A 20,340-nucleotide genomic window follows, 5' to 3' on the forward strand; every position below is an offset into this window, starting at 1 on the left:
TGCTACAAGTAGGTCTCTTCTAAAAAGAAGCTTTGGGATTTGGTGGCTAAAAGGCCACTGGCCAAAATGGGAAACAGGTGAAATGTCGATCAGCAGAGAGTAAGGTGAAGGGATTGTGAAACCTTCACACTCTGGAATGAAAAGACGTGGCCGCAGTTACATCCACAACATGGTGCGAACTCAAAGCACCATGTCAAGGAAAAGAAGCGAGACCTGCACAACATAGAATACTTCATGAATCCATTTAGATGATGACCAAGAATAAGCACAACTAATCTAGGGTGATGGAAGCCAGAAAGAGGCCGCCTCTGGGTGTGTGGTAGGGACGCTGTCGTGGGCGAGAATTGACAGTAAAGGTACACAAGGGGCCAGAGAACTTTCTTTTGTGAAGAAATGCTCTTTATCTTGTTTGAGGGCAGTTACAATTGCCAAAACTCATTGAACTGATAGCTTAACGTATGTGCATTTTGTTATATGTAAGTCAACCATAATGTTTTTAAAACGGTAATTGGTCAAAGGTGGGATATTGAAACTTGAATTCTCTTGTTCCTAAATTCCCACTAATTTACAAAGAGACAATGTCCATACAAAGAGAGAGATCATAACTACAAAATGTTCAAAGCAGAAAAACAGAAAGATGTCATAGATGACTCAGCAAACCCAAGAAACATAAAATCTATGAGGTCAGTGAGGAACATACAAAATAACTCCATTTGCATACAGAAGAACTCAGGAAGTAGAGGTGGGGGTGAACGGGGCTCTAAAGAGGAGGGTCATTTGAAGGTCTGTGTTAAACGTAGGTCAGCCCTGGATCTACTCCCCTAGTCTCCAGGTGGGACACTCTGCTCCCCACCATCAGCAGGAGCTGGGATTTCATTGCCTGGACTCTGAGTGAGACAGTCCCCAGACTGGGGGACAGCAGATGTGGTTGAAGGTAAGGTTCAAACAGGGCTTAAGTGACAGCTGCCTACATCCTAAATGCAGAGAAGCCCAGTCCTCTTCTGCAACTCTGCTCCAGAATCCTGGAGGAAGTCGGAGAATGAAGGTGCTGAGAAAGCTGATCTGCTCATAATTTAAAATAAAGCAAGGCAGCAAGTCCTAGCTGGACGTGCTCAGAAGGTCCACAGATGTCTCCAAGGCATATTAAACTGATGGACCATCTAATGTGTTTGAGCAAACGTGGAGGAGATTTAGATAATTGGGGGAGGGTTGGGTTTGAATTTCATATTTAGTGATAAGTATATAGAAAACTAAACAAATAAATAAACAAGATGATTCACGCCAAGGATAACAAAAAGTTGAGAAGGGAAATTAAAGTCGAATGTGATATATGTGTGAACAGCATTTACAGCGTCATAATTAACACTGAATATTGATTTCCCAAAAATTATGATATAACTATATTTGGAGGATGCAGTGTGTGGGCATGAGTGCATGTCCATAGTAAAGAATGGGAGTTGTGGTAAGAGAAACAAAATCTTCCTCTGCCATAGAAAGACGGCAATAGGTAATGACAAAAACTGAAAGGTCAAGAAGTAAAAACATGTTCCGGTTTGCTAAAGATGCCCTTATGCAAAATACCAGAAATGGATAGGCTTTTATAAAGGGGATTTATTAAGTTACAAATTTATAGTTCTATGGCCATAAAAGTGTCCAAATTAGGGCATCAACAAGAAGATACCTTCACTGAAGAATGGCCAATGGTGTCCAGAACACCTCTGTCAGCTGGGAAGACACGTGGCTGGCATCTGCTGGTCCCGGGTTGTGTTTCAGCTCTTCTCTCAGCTCCTGTGTCCTTAGCGTAGCGTCTCCAAATGTCCTTCTGTCCACAACTCCAAGCATCTCTGAGCGCCTCTGTCAGCTCCCAAGCATCTCTCCCCAAGTCAATCTCAGCTGCTCTGAGCTCCTTCTGTCTGTGAGCTCTTACAAGACTCCAGTGATTTAATTAAGACCTGCCCTGAATGGGCAGGGTCCACATCTTCATGGAAATAATTTAGTCAAACATTTCCACCCTAAATCAACAGTCTAATAAGTCTTCTCCCGCAAGATTGCATTAAAGAATATGGCTTTTGGGAAAACGTAATATATCCAAACTGACACACAGCATAAACATTTTATTAAAGGCAAATACCAAAATAAAACAAAAACAAAATTAAAGAGTTGCCACCGAAGATTGGGAAAGGAGCCAAAGGGGTAGTATTATGAAGGTACATGACGATGGAAAAAAGTGAAGGTGATAATATAGAATAAATCAAGGGTATTTGCAAAGGGAATTTCATGAGATCAGATTGCAGAGCGTTGAAGAGAATGAAAATTGAGAATGTTCTCAGCAAGTTGAGTAGTAAAAGGAAGGAGAAAGTTAGGGTAGTTACAGTATAGTACTGTTAGGGAGAGGTAGGATTGAAGGAAGATTGATAGTTTGCTTGATTATGGCCATTTATGTAGCTAACTAGTCGGCTAGTTAATTTAGGACAGAAATGGGCTTAAAGAGAAGGAAGACATTGAGGGTTTGCTGAGTGTGTGAGAGCATAAATGAGGTGTCACAGTCCCAGGCTAGTGGTATATGGGAATCCTGTATTTTATGCGTAATTTTTCTGTAGATCCATGATTTCTCTATTTAAAAAAAGTCCCAACTGAAGTGGGAGGTATTGGAATAAAAAAGGGTTAACTTTGAAAAAGAGTGGGACCATCTCTTTTTGTAAAGCAGAAATGAAGAGACAATGTCAGGATAAATGCGCATGTAAATAAAATCTATGCAAAAGGAAAGGTATATGAAAAGAATAAGGGACAGCTGCCGAGGGACTGGGATATTTTTGATGATCTGACATTGGGAGCCAACCTGAGAAAGAAATGAAACGGTTGCTAGGAGCCCAGGTAAGGGGGAACATCAAAAATGTACAATTCATCACTGCCATGTGAGTTTTTCTTCTAATTAAATCCAACAATCCAGTTATAGTCAAGCGAGCAGGAGAGGAGAAACCAGGTGGTGGGGTTCATCCGCATGTGGGGCTCGACAGGATGGAAGCGATGGAAGGTCGAGGTGGCAGACGAATCGAGGGGCTGGGGAAGATGTGGCTGAGTGGCTGGGCCGTGGGCTCCAAGAACAGTGGGCGGAGAAGCAGGAGGGGCCTGGTTTAGAGAGCGGAAGGGGCAAGATCGGCGACTCGATGGGAGAGTCCTCTCGGGTCTCGAGGCTGGAGAACAAACAGGAACTGATTTATGGTGTGCCTGTGGGTCGGCACATCACTGGGACTTGACTTGATATTTCTGCACTTTTGGCTTTACTAGCAATGAAGGAGACTTATCAAACCAGAAAGAGGTTTTAGGGTCATTAATCATATTTAATCATTACATTTTTCTTTCTTCCTAGACGACTCAATACACTGAATAAGTGTGCCTCAATGAAACTTGATGTGAACTTCCAAAGGAAAAAGGTAGGTTTCCACATCTTCCTAACACCACAGCTGTACCAAGAGAAAGCGCTTGCATTCGCTGGTGGAAACCAACACAAACCCAAGCAAAAATCTGAAATGTGCAACCACCTACGTTTGTTCTCTGAATAGCCCATTTTGTCATAAGCATCACAAGTCAGTCCATGATAAACCCAGGGTGACATTGGTTGATTTCACCATTTTATTTTGCTTTAATTTTTACCACAGGATTTGCATGAAGATATAAAATATCTCACCTCTTTATGGCCATCTTTCAGAGGTTTATTTAGTCAAAAATGTCAACCTCATATTAGAATTGAGTACGCCACAATGATTAGTAGGTTAAGAGAGTTCAGGAAGGATCTACGGACGCTTGTCAAGTGTCCACTGCTTCGTTATTTCAGGTCTTTTTCAAGTGTGTGTTCTTTCTCGGACAGGCTCATTTTGTAATTGTACAAGGAGTCAGGGAGCAGTGGAACAACAAACAGGAGGCCAAGCCTGCCTCGCCTTTTTTTTTCTTCCTTGTGCTTCTCTCAAGCCACAGGGAGCTTCCTTCCATTTTAAAAGCCATCGTGCTCCCTCCTGCTATAGGACCAGGCACACTTTTTTTCTGTGCATGAATAAAATGGGACATTCCATTTTGAAATGAAGCTCTACTTTATTGAGCACTAACTGTTTTCCAGGGGCTGCAATAAGTACTTCCCATCCATTGTTGTATCTAATCCACTGAGGGATTCTCTCCATTTCCTAGATTAGGAAAGGTAAACTGAGAAAGGTTATGTGATTTGCTCACAATCTTTCTGGCTGGTGGCCAGGCAGAGCTTTCACCCCAGGAGTGTGTAACCCCAAAACCAGGGCTTCCAACCACATGCTATTCTGTCACTTTCTCACCACACCGATCTGTTTAGGAAATTCAGAATTAAGATTGCTAACTACTTTTTTCATTTAAAATCTCCAGCACGTTACAAATCGAGCCTCAGTACGGTTTGAAAAAATGGAGAAAACAGCTCAGAGCCAAAGAAAGTGTCCTTTATTCTGGTCAACAGAGAAATCGTTAAGTCTAACAGGTCTTGAGTCGCTCCTGAGTAACCTAATCTTTAAAAACAACTTTAACCTGAATTTCTGCCCTAAAATAGCACACCAAAAACGCAAATGAATTTCGGTTGACCCCACCTTAAAAACAAGTTGGGGTTCGAGCTCAGTGCCAAAGATTTAAGTTAAGGAGGGAAAAGACTGAAAAGCAATATCCAGAGAAATATTCATGGGGCTGAAGTGTGGGCCCCTCCAGGGGCGGGTCTATGGGTCTTGACACAGAACTCCAGCTCTGCTTTAGCACAAAAGAAGATGCCAAAACTCAGCGCCATGATCTGTGTTCCATGAACTCGAGGGGTTGGATGTTTGCCCCATCACCAGTTTTTCAAAGCCCACATGTGAGACGGCCTCGAATAGCATGTGTCAGGCTCTTCATGTGTTTCCTTCTCAAAGCGCCTCTGCATGGCTGCCGGGCTTCGGGGCGGTGTGTCCTCCAGGTACTCGCTGAGTCAGCGACCACAGCTGGCACCCGGCAGCCCCTGCTCCGCGGCCGGCCGCACAGATGCGAGCGCTGGAATAAAACGGTCGCCTCTCACATGGTAGCCTCGGGAGCCATGGCCCGGATTTCACATCTCCTGTCCCTGATGTGCAGTCTCCAGCCCCTCGTGACTCTCAGGGACTCCTGGGACGCGCTCCGAGGATCTGCCCTGCAGGCGAGGCCTTTGACTGCAATAAAATACAACAAAATCAATTCATCAAAAAGACTAAGAATAGACCAAAGGATCAAAACTAGAATGTGAAACCCAACAACCAAGCACCACATGAACCTTCAACTAACTTTAGAATTAGTTAATTTGGGTGAAAAAAAATACAGCAGTGTTTCTACCTGATGCGTCACCATGTGAAGTTATGCAAGGAACAGAAACATCGTGCTCGTCTGCCATCTTCAGAGGCCCCCATTCGTCAGGTCCCTGGAGTGAAGTCCCCAGGTGGCTTAGCTCCCCGGGGCCACTCCCTGGGCCGTGCAGGGCTGTGTGAGCTGGCGTGGCGGCTGCATGCGTAGCAAACACTGCGATCACTCTGCGCCGTGCATGGGTCCTTGTCACCTTCTCCATTTCTCAGATGCAGACGTGGGAGGGCAGAGAGGTTGTCACTGCGCAAAGCCCTGCCGACCTCCGGCTCTTAGCCCAAGAACCGAAAGGGGGTCGGGTTTTCCCAGCAGTACCTGCAGAGCAGTATTTTTACTGTTGTTTACAGGAGAGGGATGTTTCCCAACTTCTGCACTAAGGTCCCCAATTTGCTTATTGTCTGCATGGAAATTTTTCTCTAGGTCTCTAAAGGCAAACGCATTGTTCATTCCATTGCCCCACTTTACACTTCACCCTCATCTGATTTTGTTCGATTCTGAAGATTCAGGGGGCAAGCTGAACAAAGACAGAACGTGCAGAGAAGACTGTAGATTGCGCACGACGAGCCGTCCCTCCCTGCATAGGCACGTGCCATTCCTGTACCTTACCCGCCACTCCCCGAGCACTGGGAAGATGGACGTCACCATCCCTCCCACTGGGTACTCCCCGACCATCTTGCAGAAGAGGAGGGAGTTCCTCTAAGGATTCAAGATGCCCTTCCCGTCTCTGAGCTAGGTGGAGAAGAGCCCACCGACTCCTGGCCATCACCTGGGTGAAAGATCTACCAAGACCCAGGCAGGTGGCATCTCAGCAGAGCCCGCCGACCCTGGCGGTGCTCCCACCCTGCAGAACCCGGATCGGCCCAGGTGTGCCTCCCGGCCAGACACAGCCATGGACTCCAGTGCCCGTCTGCGGAAGGGGCACTTCTAAACCTCTGCGTCACACCGGATTGACGGCCTTCGCAGCTGTGGATTTGTGTGGTTCATGTTGCACTGTAAAGATGTGGCCAAATTCCATTTAGAAGTTTTTTTAAAAAAAACAAAAGCCCTTCCTTTCGGAATGTCTGGTTGGCATCTGTCTCTGAGTGATATACAATTTCAGTTAAGAATGCTTTCATTTTTAGAAAAAGCCAGACACCGGAGGCCCATCTGCCTAAGCTAAAGCCTCCGGTGCCCTCGCGAAGCTGCTCGTTGTCAGGAAAGCGTTTCTTCTTTGTCGTCACCCTCACAGTTCACACTTGCCTCGCGATGACATCGGAATCCCCAGATGTCAGTAAAAGTAGGAGATGGAGATGGTTGACAGCCACCAGGCTATTCCGTGGAGAGAGGGAAAGACACAGGAGTCTAACCTCTCCAAGGGGAGCTTCAAGTTCAAGTCCTGGTGAAAGTTTCCACTCTAACGAAGCTGGGAAATTGCAGCCGGAGGTGGAAAGCAGCTCACCGCGGTCTCCTCCTGCAGCCGCCACCGCCTGGCCTGGATTCCATGGGCATTTTGGAGGGGCTGCAGCTGTCGCCAGGGGCCGGGCCTCAACCCGCCACCCCTCCCACTGCCTTCCACACCCCCGCACCTCCCACCAAGTAAACCTCCACCTGGCAGCTCCGAGCAGCTGAGTCAAATGAGAGAAAAACTAAATTTTATTCAAGGCTTCACTTGGCTGGAGAGTGGTGCATCTTGAATAGAATATATTTGAACATTAAGGACCTTGAACCTTGGAAACTTCGGAATGAAGGGGTCTTTGATCATCTTTTCCAACCCACCCACCCCCACCCCTCCCCAGGACAGGATTTCATTCTCAGAGCGTCCCTCACAGGTCATTCAGCATCGGCTTGGAAGCATCACAACTTGAGGAGCTGTTTACACCACCAGACAATTTATTCAACTCTAATTATTGGAGAAGGCTTCTGTATAATGAGCTAAAAGCCAATTCTGTGCAGCCTCGTCCTCCTGATTCCAGCGCTTTCCTCTAGAGAAGCACAGGATCTGTGTTTCCCCTTTCACACAGCAGCCCTTCAGCTCTGTGCACTGGAGCAGGGGTTGGCAAATGACAGCCCAGGAGCCAACCCCTGTCTGCACTTGCTTTTGTCTAGAAAGTTTTCTGGGCACAGACCAGGCCTGCTTGTTTGGCTGCAATGGCAAAGCTGAGCATTGCAACAGAGCCTGCAAAGCCTGAAATATTTACTTCCTGGCAATTTGCAGAAAAGATTGGCTGATCCTTGCTCACTCCAGAGTCAAGATTCTCAAACTATCTGTGAAAACCAGTTTTTTGTTTTATTTTTAATTTCCAAACTGGCTTAGACCAAGACACCGTTGTAAAATTAAATATAAATAAATTATTAGAAATAGGAAATGAAAAAAAATTATATAAAATACAAGCCTAAATGTTTTCATGTTAGAGTCAACGGACACAAAATTGCATTCCAATAGATATAATCAACACAAATATAACAGGAAATGGAAAAGAATTACCAAAACTTCACATTTTTTATTGGAAGTGTGTATACCAGCAATTACTATGAAGAACCATGAAGGCGCACACAACTTTTTGCTTTTCAGTTGTCATAACTAAACAAAAGGCTGAGTGAAATAGCAAGTGCCCATATCAAATGCCTGTACCCACACTTTGAACAAACACTGCATGTCAGTATATAAAATCGTTAAAATTAACAATGAGTTTCTTGTTTGTTAACTTATCTAATTTAGGTTGGGATAATGTATATGTAAAATGTTTCTGTTTTGTTTCCTAACACTCATTGTAGAGAACCCAGTCTCACAGAGTATGTTGACTGGAAGAGATTTTAAAGCAATTTCCAAAAGGTTCAGGGTATTCCTTTTTACCTTTTATTCCAAATAAAGTCAGTGATACAATATATTCAAAATTCATCTTCAATCTATCCCCAGGAGCTAATTCCTAAAATTATAAAGTTATAAATTTAAAATTATCTTTCCTCAAAAAAAAAAATGGATCTTGGACATTATACACTTTGTGTAACCTTAAAATACCTTAGGGTACATTATTGTAAGATGATAAGTTAAAGATAATATGTAGCAGCTTAAAGAGTATTTGGCATTTTCACATATGACCTCACTTGGTTCCATTGGCAAACATGCTAGATTCATATTGTGATCACTTTCATTTCACGGCTGAAAAAATTGAGTCTCAAAGAGGGTGATTTGCTGAAGGTCACTTGGTGAATAACCTGGCGCCATCTTCACATTTTAAAAACATGAGTTCCTCGGGCCTCACTCAAGTAATTCTTAAAAATGGAAAACTCGGAGGCACACCTCCAGAGACCCTCTCTTTCAGCCACTTTCCATCTTCTGATCAGTGCCCCTTGGAGGAGCGTCTCAGCCAGTGGCCATCACACCCCTCGGTAGTGTCCAGCCAGTGGACCACCTTGGCTGCCGCACTGTCACGGGTCCCTTGATGTGGCCTCCCCAAAATCCAGGTGCATCCATGGAGTTTCGATGGCCTAGTAAGCCAAGGAGATTAGAAAGGGAAGTGTCATTTTCTTTGCAAAGGCATCCAACTCCTGGTGCTCTCCATTTGCATCTCTAAATCACGACAAACTGTTTTGCTATTAACCACAAAAACATCAGACAGATGAGCACTGATAATTTCTTAAACATTGTCCACATCCACAAATATTACTGGGGGGTGGGCTGTGGGCCTCACTCTCTGCTGGCCCCTGACTGCACAGAGGAACTTAAACTAGAGTTCGGGAGCCCTTAGACCATGAGGAGGGTTGTCAGGTGAAACCCGTGGGTCCCAAACAACACTTTTTAGAAAATGAAGCAGACTAAGCTAGACTATAAAATGCCAGAGGACAAGAAAGGGTAATTATTACAGCATGACATTTTCCCCTTCATTTAATCTGTAGATGTGCCCTGAATTGTGAGAGAAAATGTATTTCCCATTGTGTGTCACCATCACTAGTTGGAAAGATCCTGCGCTAGTTGAAGGAACAGACAAGAACCATCTCACGACCCTTTGGTCCATACACTGATAACTGTGTGCACAGGACATTAAAGCAGAGTAGCTATTTTTCTTTTTGTCTATTTGTTTGTTTTGGTTTGGATTTTTATTGCTTCAGTTTTTTTTGTTTGTTTGTTTGTTTTGTTTTGGGTCTAACAATCTAAATACTGCAAAATTTCCCTGAACTGTTGGCCTTTTATTTCTAGGAGGTTGACACTTTTTCACACCCTTTGATTTGGTTGTAAATCTCTTTCTGTTGGCCACAGCTAGTATAATAAGCTCTCAGATCCTAGTGGACGGGGCAGGCTCTCCACCCCCAGCCCAGAGGAGCCAGCTTGGTATAATTTCTTAACCAAAATAAAGACATCCTTATCCAACTAGTAGGTGTGTAAAACCACATATGGTTTGTAGCCTCAGTAACTGGGCTTTGGTTAGATTGAGCTAGTTGGAGCCAACACTAAATATTATAGTTTCTATTTTAGAATATCTGTATTTTCTTTGAAAGTTTATCTTCTTTTGCCTTCCCAAAAACTATTTGCTAAGAGGCCCATTTCAGAATGCTTATGTAGTGTCAACTCCCTTCCTGAAGTGCCCTACAGAACTCCAGTATCCACAGTGCCTCGTGCAGAGCTGACCCTCAGTGTCCGTGTTTATTTTATTGACCACAAGGAAGAAGTAGTAGGAAAGCTGCAGAGGCAGGATATTTTTGTAATCAGCATTCCAGAGTTTTGCCTTTTTTTCCTGCTCGAACAATTACAACCATTTAAACCCTTTCACCAAAGCTTTATTTATAAACCTTGTTTTAAAAAATTGAAGCCAATTTCCTGTTGGGTTCTGAAAGCTCTGGAAATCTCTGTTAGTGTCTTGGTTTTGTAACTTTCTTCTGCTTTATACTTGAATGATCATATTTGTCATTTAGCCCAGTTCAGTCAGAATCTAGGTTTTCAAAGAATAAACAAGAATGTGAAAATCCTAACACTTATTGGCTGATCATCTGTTTACTTTTCCTTGATAACAAAATATATTGCAAAATTAAAGAGGAGTGAAGGTGGGTGTTAGATATGTAAAAAGATAGGCATTTGAACAAATACTAAAAAATAAACAAATACTCCTCGAGGGATTACTGAATGTATGAATTCGTTAACTCCCCTCAGCAAACCTATGAGGTACAGCCTATTTTTAATCCCATTTTATAAGTGAGAAAAACTAACTGTAGAGAGAGAGGGTCAGCAACTTGCCCAAAGTCACAGAGCTCTAAACTGAAAATACTAGGTCATAGACCCAGGTCTTAAAACCAGGTGCAAAAGTAAAATACAGCTAGCAAAAAATGTATAAAAGATGGTTGCTATGGGCTTGGCATTAGGAGGGATATAAATATGAATTTTAAAAAGCTCTCCGTGAGCTTATCTTTAATGGTTGGAGTGGGGTTGGACAGGAGCCTAAGTTAGGATTTTAGCAATTGCTACCATCAAGCGCGGATCCGAAAGCTGCGGGAGCGGTCAGGGCAGGCCCCAGAGAGACTGTGGTGCGTGAGCTGCGTGCCCAAGCCTGGTCAGGGACGGCGGAAGGACGGTAGGACGGTCCCCGCTGCGGTGCCGTGTATCCCTTCCAGGCTTGTACTCCTGCGGGGAGGGCAGGGGCTGAAAGCACTGTGCAGGGAAATTGGGGGAACCATGTGATGAGGCCAGATCTGTCCACTGTGTCAGGTGAGAGGGCCCCGCGTGCCCCCGAGCCCGGTAGGGACACCGCTGGGCGTGGAAGGGGCGTGAGGTGGGAGATGACACCAGAGGGAGTGGCACGGAGAGGAAGGTGCCGGAGTGGGGATTCGAGCCTGGGTTTGCATCACCGCTGGGGAGGGGTGGCGAGGCCCTGGGCTGAGGGAATGAGAGTGCAGATGGGAACGAGGGGGCAGACCTGAAGTGGTTTCTGAGTCAGGTCTCGGCGATGTGTGTGGCCAGGAGAAGGAAGGAGCTGATGGCTCAGTTCACCTGAGAAGGAGAGTCTTACTCACTTGCCCTTGGCCAAGGTCACCTGGGAGAGAGGGATGGACAGATGGACCAACAAGGCTGGCTCTGGCCTCAGGGAGTGGAGACTCAGCTCTGGGCTGTAAATTCAGGCAGAGATCAGACAGGCAATGTGAGTGCGGGGGCTGCAGCGTGTGAGACGGTGCAGCTCTGGGCTGGGGGCAAGGCGGGGGTGCACACCCCACCAAAGGTGTTCCCACCTGCCTTTCAGCAAAAACCGGGAGCCCCCGAGCCAGCCGAGTGGAGCCAGCTGCAGTGGGCCCTCGGCACATCGTGCCCTCTCGGTGCCCGGTGAAGTCTCAGGAAAGAAGCAGGTGCCTTCAACGGCAGGTTGAGCTTCTTTGTAGAATGAGATTGCCAGGGGTTCTGTTATTTAGATCATCCAGCAGGTGGTCGTTACACTCTCTGTCATCAGTCAAGGAAAACCCAAGGGAAGAAAGCTTAGCAAATTGAGGAGGGGTCCTTCAGCCATCAGAGAAAGAGGGTGACCCGGAGCATGAAGGGTGGAGGGGCCCCGAGCCCCAGAGGAAAGGGGACAGCAGGTGGCAGTTCTGTGCCAGCCTGACCGGGGTCCCCACTCAGCCTCGCTCCTTGCCCACAAGTTTTGTTTTGTTTTTTTAATTCAGTTTTATTGAGATACATTCACGTACCATACAATCATCCATGGTGTACAATCAACTGTTCACAGTACCACCATATAGTTGTGCACTCATCACCCCAATCTATTTTTGAACATTTTCCTTATACCAGAAAAAGTAAAAATAAGAATAAAAAATAAAAGTAAAAAAGAACACGCAAATCATACCCCCTTCCACCCTATTTTTCATTTTCTTTTTGTCCCCATTTTTCTACTCATCCACTGGATAAAGGGAGTGTGATCCACAGGGTCTTCACAATCACACTGTCACCGCTTGTAATCTACATTGTTATACAATCGTCTTCAGGAGTCCAGACTACTGGGTTGGAGTTTGGTAGTTTCAGGTATTTACTTCTAGCTATTCCAATACATTAAAACCTAAAAAGTGTTATCTATATAGTGCATAAGAATGTCCACCAGAGTGACCTCTCGACTCCATTTGAAATCTCTCAGCCACTGAAACTATTTCATTTCATTTTGCATCCCCCTTTTGGTCAAGAAGATGTTCTCAATCCCATGATGCCGGGTCCAGATTCATCCCCGGGAGTCATGTCCTGCATTGCCAGGGAGATTTACACCCCTGGGAGTCGGGTCCCACATAGAGGGGAGTTGCCCACGAGTTTACTGGTGTTTTTCAGAGTGACGACTCCGATGAAGAAGACCTCTGCATCAGCAACAAATGGACTTTCCAGAGAGCCAGCCGCAGGTGGTCCCGCGTGGACGACGTCCACACGTTCTTTCCCGGCGGGGACAGAGACGGCTCGTCGGGGGACGTCAGGATGAGAACCACCACTAGCAGTGAGAGCGTGCTCACCGACGTGAGTGAGCCTGAGGTCTCCTCCCTGCACAGCGAAAGCAGCGGCGGCAGTGAGGGTCGGGGCCCGCCAAGTCACAGCGGCGTGCACGAGGCCCCCGACGGCACCGGGCCCTGCAGCCCGGAGAGCCCGGCCATGCTCGACGCCACGCTCGCCGGCACCCGCCTCCCCCTGCCCCCCAGAGACACGATCACCTACCCTTTCCACCCCAAGAATGAGAAGCCCACCAGGACCAGGGCCAAGTCGCTTTTGAAACGCATGGAAACCCTGCGGGCAAAAGGAAGCCACGGGAGGCACAAGGGGTCGGGGCGAGCGGGGGGCCCGTCCATCAGTGGCCCCCTGCTGCAGCGGGAGCTGGAGGCCGTCAGGGCCACACAGTGCTTGCCCATCGCCAACGGACACCTCCTGGGCCCGGGCCCTGCTGCCCCCAGGCCGGGGCTTCCCGGCTCGGGCAAGTCGAGCAGCGAGAGCAACCAGTCCGAAAACAGCAGCAGCGGGGTGGGCACACCCTGCCTGAAGGAACGGAAGTGCCACGAGGCCCACAAGCGAGGGGGCATGTACCTGGAAGACCTGGACGTGCTGGCGGGGACGGCACTGCAGGCCGCGGGCGACCACAACCACACTCACGCGTTCCACTCCCAGGAGAACCTGGTGGTGCACGTGCCCAAGGACCACAAGCCAGGCACTTTCCCCAAGGCACTGTCCATCGAAAGCCTCTCCCCGATGGACGGCAGCAATGGGGACAGCTGGAGGGCTGGCGGCCTCTCGCTGGGCAGACAGCAGGGCCCCAGCGCCAGGGAGCCCCAGCTCACGGCTTCCTGCCACAGGGAAAGCCGAGTAAGCGTCTACGACAACGTCCCCGGCTCCCACCTGTACGCCAGCACGGGGGATCTTCTGGACCTGGAGAAAGACCAGCTCTTTCCTCATCTAGACGACGTCCTGCAGCACGTCAACGGGCTCCGAGAGGTGGTGGACGACTGGTCCAGGAACATCCTGCCTGAGCTGCAGACGCACGACGGCTCGGTCGGAGATCCCTGTTTACCCCGTTTCCCCTCTCCTAATCAGATCACCCTAGATTTTGAAGGAAACTCTGTCTCTGAAGGTCGGACCACACCCAGTGACGTGGAAAGAGATGGAACGTCTCTCAATGAGTCGGAGGCCCCAGGGGTCGGAGAAAGGAGGGATTCCGGTGTGGGGGCCTCTTTGACCAGGCCAAACAGGTGGGTGGCAACTATGAAAGGAATTTTAGTCCATGTTATATTATTTGTGATTTGTTTATTTATTACCAAACATGTATAGAACACTTACTACGTGCTAGTCACTATTCTGAGCGATGCATATGGTTAGACATTATTTGAACAGAAGTATGTCTTTTTTACAGATATCATGGACATTGAATCCATGTTCACTGTGTTAATTTTTCTGGGCATCTACCTTATATTTCAATCTTGCTTTTACTCCAAAATCTCTTTTGGGACTCTTCTGTGCAAAACACAAGGCAAGGCCCTGCGAGGCCTGCTGGTTCCTGCACAGAAGGCACTTCCCGTGGCCATGCAATGGGGTCAGTTAAAAGGTCTCCTCCTAGAATTTTTAACTTTTTTTAATCCTTTGGGACATTTCTGAGATCCAAGGTGTGTAAAATGCCGATGATGCAGTACATAAAAGCTGATTTGCAGAGACTGTTTCAGCACCCTGGAGAAATGGCCCAGGGCCGGCCTCACTGCAGAAGTAGCACCACTTTAGGGGCGCCTGGGTTTCTAGCTGAAGTGCCGATCCCTCTTGGGGCTCATTCACCCTTCGTCTGTGCCTCGGGCTCCACCTCAATACCCAGCAAGGGGTGGCGGCACCACAGACGTGACAAAATACCCTCCAGCTGCCACACGTGAGCGAAATCTCCACTCCCACCCCCCACCTCTCTCTGTCTCAGTCTAAGCAGCTTTCAACACTTTGAGAATGAATTTGGGAATGAACAAGGCACAATTGATTGTGTTGCTTGTTTAAGCCTCCCGATGAACCAGTTCATGTCCAGACTTGGGAAAACGAGGTGCTTGTGTGTGATCTGTACACACGTCTTCCGTTTCCACTCACCTTGTGGTTTCCGTGGCTCTGGACGTGTTCTGATAGCTGTGTATAGATTAGACACCCTGTTTCCCTGCCCCATGTCCCCTTGGTGACGCCTCTCCCACCGTCTCTCCGGTCCAGGCGACTCCGGTGGGACAGTTTCCAGCTCTCGCACCAGCCGCAGCCGTCGACGGCGTCGCTGCCCATCAGCAGCCAGACGGCCGCGCAGCTGAGCCTGCTGCAGCGCTTTTCCCTGCTGCGCCTCACCGCCATCATGGAGAGGAGCTCGCTGTCCAGCAGGCATGGCTGGACGTGGTACGTAGCCCGCGCTCTTGGAAGGGAACCACTAACCATGAGGTTGCGGAAACTTCCGCGTTTGCCTTGAATGGTGCGGAGCTCGTGCACGGCCTCCGGGGATAGCTCCCGGGCCCTGCTGCTCTCTGTTCCGGGCTGCCTGGGGCGGCTGGGACGTGGCCTGAAGGTCGCATTGTCATCTCTGTGGCTCTCGGTTGGTTTCCGGGGAAGGTAGTCAGGATCCCAGAAAGAAAAAAGGCGGGGAGAGGGTGGTTAGTTGCCAACAGAGGAATTAAAAATAAACTTGCCACAAAATACAGCTGGCAGTTTGCACCTCAAGGCTGGACACAGAGCACAGCGCTGCCAGCGTTGGCTCGTTCCGGAGCATTTAAGTCTTCAGAATGAATGGCTCTGCTCTCGCGTCGTGGGCAAAGGAAACCAAGAGTATGTAGTAGGGCTTGGTCAGTAAGGAATTGGCAAAATTGGAACTTGACCGTGCACCTATTTTAGATGATTTGGTGGATTTGAAAAAATTGTTTTGCTTGATATATTATTTATATAAAATAATTGCTTTTATAAAAATATCTTAGAAGGTTATAAATTACTTGGTTGAATCAATATATGTTATGTATATTAAAATTTCCTTTAAAGAAACTGCAACGGGTTTGAGAAAGCAAGTACATAGTCTAGAAATGTGTTCCACCGTCTCTGGCTTGCTTCCTGCCCTGCCCCCAAGCAAATTTCTTCTTCCTCTTGGTGGTTGTCAAATTTATTCTGTTCTGTTTTGTGGGGGGCTTTTAAGTGTTTATCATGGGAGAGAGGTGTCAGTCATGAGTCAGTTGGAAAGGTGAGAGTGGGGATGTGCTAAAACATCCTGCTAGCGTGAGCCGTGAGCCATGAGCCGTGAGCCGTGCTGTTCAATAGTCGGGGGTCATAGCTGGGCAAGGGGCCGTGCAGTGTGACCGATCAGAAGAGAAATGATGGTCCCCCTCCCCTGGTGGGCCCCTCCCCTGGTGGGCCCTCCCCTGGTGGACGCCTCCCCTGGTGGACCCCTCCCCTGGTGGGCCCCTCCCCTGGTGGACCCCTCCCCTGGTGGGCCCCTCCCCTGGTGGACGCCTCCCCTGGTGGGACCCCTCCCCTGGTGGACTCCTCCCCTGGTGGGCCCCTCCCCTGGTGGGACCCCTCCCCTGGTGGACCCCTCCCCTGGTGGGCCCCTCCCCTGGTGGACCCCTCCCCTGGTGGGACCCCTCCCCTGGTGGACCCTCCCCTGGTGGACGCCTCCCCTGGTGGGACCCCTCCCCTGGTGGACGCCTCCCCTGGTGGGACCCCTCCCCTGGTGGACCCCTCCCCTGGTGGGACCCTCCCCTGGTGGGCTTCCCGGCCAACACACAGACTCCCTCACCAGCTCCCCCAGCCTCACCTTCCAGGGTGGCCCAGACGCTCGCGTGACCTGATCTCTGTGGCTTCCAGGTCAGTCCCCAAGTTCATGAAGAGGATGAAGGTTCCCGACTACAGGGGCAGGTCCGTGTTCGGCGTCCCCCTCATCGTCCACGTCCAGCGCACGGGGCAGCCCCTGCCGCAGAGCATCCAGCAGGCGCTGAGGTTCCTGCGCAGCAGCTGCCTTGACCAGGTATGGCCGCGGGCCCGGGGCGGGGTCCCGAGTGGGGTCTGCCCGCTGCGGAGAGGCCCCCACCACCCCAAAAGAAGGCGCTGCCCTCTCGCTGTGTCCGTGTTTCATTCCACCAAACGAGGCTCTTTCAAGCTGGCAACGTGAGCGCAGCCGGGGAGCGACTGCAGGGTGGACGGGGCGGTGTGTACCTGTGATGTCCAGACCGTGGCCCCAGAAACCAGGCGTTAGGCTGTCATGCGCTGTGTGTCCTTATTTACTTTTTACATTATTGTCCCCACCACCACTGATTTCACAGCATTCCGTTTATCCCTGTTAGGTTATTTTTTTAAAAAAAGTTCAGTTTTTGTCTGTCTTCATGAATTCTTTTTTTTTTTTTAAGCAGCCAGGAAAATTAAACTCAAGGCAGATTTATTTACATTTTTTTCAAACATACAAGTAAAATGTGAAAATGTTTTTGGCTAAAATCAAATATCCCCTCATCTGTAGAGTTGACTAAAAAGCTCGTGCTGAACAAAGTATTCAGTCCGTTTTCTGCCTCAGCGTAGTTCACGGCCTTCCACGCGGCGGCTCTGAGCGGCCCGGGCAGCCTATCCCCTGATTTCCAAGGCCCGGCCCGTGCTCCCCACATCAGCGCCCACTGGATTCTCAGACATTGTGTCCAAAATCAAAGCCATGTTGGTGCTTGGGGGCTGCATCCTTGAGAAGTGGGGGCATTTTCAGGCGACTGTTCTCTAACAGCCCTTCATTCATCGTGCTCTTGGGTATCCTGGGGAGAGCCCGTAAGGCCCGAGGTCATTTGCACTCTGTCGTGACTCACCCTGACCTTGATCCACACTGAAAGAGCTAAATGACAGGAGCTCGAGCATCCTGCTGCAGGTGCTTGTAAGACCCGGAGCGGAGGCAGCTGAGAGCCCGGGAGGCCTCCAGGCTCCGGGTCCCAGTTTCAGAGGAGAAAGTAGCAGTGACTTCAGTGGGTCCCCTCTGCCTGACCCAGATGGAGGGTCCTCTCTGTCCTTTCCACTCCTAACTTAGAGGACATGAAGACGTACGCTCTGCCACGTCTCAGTGTCGCAGCCGGGGTGAGGGTGGTGGTTATTGGGTGATGCTGATGGCGGCTTTATTTCAGGCGGTGGCCTTTAGAGCCTCTTTGCTCAGTTAGAAGGGCAACAAACACCTCGTCTAGAATAGCGAGTTCATGGTTAGCAGGTGCCCTCAACGCTAACTGACTTATGAGAAACTCCCAGGAGAGCGAGCCAATGAATGTGATTAGTTACACATACATTTTGAATTTTTTTAATTGTATTTTAGAGGTTTTACCAGGTACACACATTATTCAAAGTTAAATGTTCTAGGAGTGTTTCTTGAGAAAAGTTTTTGGAAGGCTGAATATTTGGAAATGCCCACTCAGTCTTAGATTCAGCTATCCTTCCCTATACTTACTTTCCCTTTCTCTAATTTTCCCATCTACTGTCTTTAATCTCTTTTTTCCCATCGTTCAACGTATTTGCAGCTTTGCCCTTTGGCCTTGGACTCTGTGGCCTCAGCAGCCCGTTGTCGGTTTGTTGGTGCGGCTGTGATTGTGGGGGTGGCCCGTGTCCATGTGCAGCCTCGCCCGGCCCTCCATCTGTCACTCAGCCCCCAGCCGACCCTCGTGGAGCCTCGGCCCTGCCCTCAACCAAGCCCGGAGGACGTGTCGCTCCTTGGTGAGAGAAGCTTCCTGCAGAGAAGACGGTGTTTGTTCAGGAAGCACAGGCCGTCTGTGCCTTTAGTTCAGTAGTAATAACTCTCCTGAGTGCCCGCACGTTCCAGGCCTTGTCCAGAGGGGTTTCTGTCCTCCGCCACATTTGAGCCGTGCACCGCCCTGGGCCGGGTCACCATCCAGGTGGCCTCAGTGGAGCCAGCCCTCGCTTTCAGGTCTGTCTGCGTCCGGAGCCCGCGGCTGCCCCCGCCGTCCTCAGCTGTCCCCGGTGGTAACGCTGTCTCCGGGGCTGAGGGACCCTCAAGAAACGGCCCCACACCACCCACAGATGAGTTTCCTGCAGGATTTTGTGACGATGTTGATTGTTACATCACGTCATGCCCCTTCTGGAGACTGGGAAGAATTTTTCCTCCGGTCCCAGCACCTGACACCAGTGTGCTTCTGTTGAACCGCTGGTCTGTTTTTATGGTATGGACGCCGTTATGGACACCAGACGCATTCAGTCGGAGGGGTTTCCTCTCGGGGTTGGCTGCTGCAAAGCTGAGAGCTCGATTTGTGTCCTGCTTATAGAAAATATACATGATTTTTGGCATGGATTTTGATCGTTCTTAGTTTCAGCTGTCCTTTTCTATCCTAATTTTCCCTTTGTCTACTTATCTATCATCTTTAATTTAATTGTATTTTGCGTATTTTATGTATCACTGTAAGTTGCCTTAGATCCTTTCTGAACAAGGCTGGGTGGAAATGGATAAGTGGTGATGCTGCGCTCGGCTCACCGCAGGCCTGTGGGTAGCGTGTGCTGCGTCCACACCCCACGGGGCCTGAGCCACGTGCCGTGGCCGTGCTGCGTCCGCCCCCCACGGGGCCTGAGCCACGTGCCGTGGCCGTGCTGCGTCCGCCCCCCACGGGGCCTGAGCCACGTGCCATGGCCGTGCTGGGCTGTTACGGGGTCGAGTCTCCTTTTGAAGCGAAAGTCCTGTAGCTGGGGAGAGGGCAGTGGGCACCAGAACCTCTTCAATCCCTGCTCACTGGCTTATTGCCAGTCACCATGTCACACCTACAACCCTTTTTAAATCTGGGAGATGCCGCAGTACATCTCCGTGGTGTTAGAGAGTTGAAATGTGATATGCTGGTGAAACTTTGTAGGAAAAATACTCATTTCAAGGCCATGCATACTGATTCTAAAGGTAACCAAAATGAATAAATGTTTTTGAACAATGCATGAGGCAGCCCTGCTCTTGGTCAGTCAAAGTAAGAACCTGGCACCCTTTGCGGGACGTCAGAAGAGCTTTCACAACAGGCTGTCTCTGCTTTTTGAGGAACTCAGTCCCGGCAGTTTCCACTTTGTTTGCTCATCCCCTTCCTTGTCGCGGGGTGCGGGATGCACGCAGAGGCCAGCCCTCCAGCCCCTGTGAAAAGGGAAGATGGTGATGGGAAGGGAAAGAAGAATTAATAAAAAAAAATAGCCTCAAGAAGAAGACTTCCCTAGAGATTTAAGAGCAAACCCCAGAGAGTAAAAGCTAATGGATCAGAAGAGGAAGAGGGGAGCCAGGGTGGCAAGGAGGGCGCGTGTATAACGCTAGGGGACTGTTTTCCCAACAGCATGCCCTCTAAACTGAAAAGATTCAGGCCTGCTCAGAACTTGACATCTCGGCCCCAGGGTGGCACAAGATGGGAAGGTCTCCCAGTGTCCCTCCCGTGAACCACACGTGGCTGGCTGCTGTGTGATCCCCAGGGGACCATGCAAGCCTCAGGGCTTTGCCCTTGATCCCAGGGAGGGAGGCTTCCTGCCGTGATTGGGGACCCTCTCACCTCATACAAAGCATCCATCTCACA

General features: G+C 49.1%; 1 protein-coding gene across 4 annotated transcripts in view; it reads left to right on the forward strand.

Moving 5' to 3' along the window:
• Positions 1–20,340, forward strand: part of STARD13 (StAR related lipid transfer domain containing 13) — a 155,558-nt gene that overhangs the window by 118,144 nt on the left and 17,074 nt on the right. For all 4 annotated transcript variants that reach the window (XM_037799689.1, XM_037799688.1, XM_037799691.1 and 1 more), the window contains 4 exons: positions 3,371–3,434; positions 12,644–14,040; positions 15,023–15,196; positions 16,646–16,805. In XM_037799689.1, the coding sequence (XP_037655617.1) occupies positions 3,371–3,434; positions 12,644–14,040; positions 15,023–15,196; positions 16,646–16,805 (1,795 nt within the window). The remainder of the gene's footprint in view (positions 1–3,370; positions 3,435–12,643; positions 14,041–15,022; positions 15,197–16,645; positions 16,806–20,340) is intronic.

The sequence above is a fragment of the Choloepus didactylus genome, chromosome 12, assembly GCF_015220235.1.
Source record: "Choloepus didactylus isolate mChoDid1 chromosome 12, mChoDid1.pri, whole genome shotgun sequence".
Classification (NCBI taxonomy): Eukaryota; Metazoa; Chordata; class Mammalia; order Pilosa; family Megalonychidae; genus Choloepus; species Choloepus didactylus.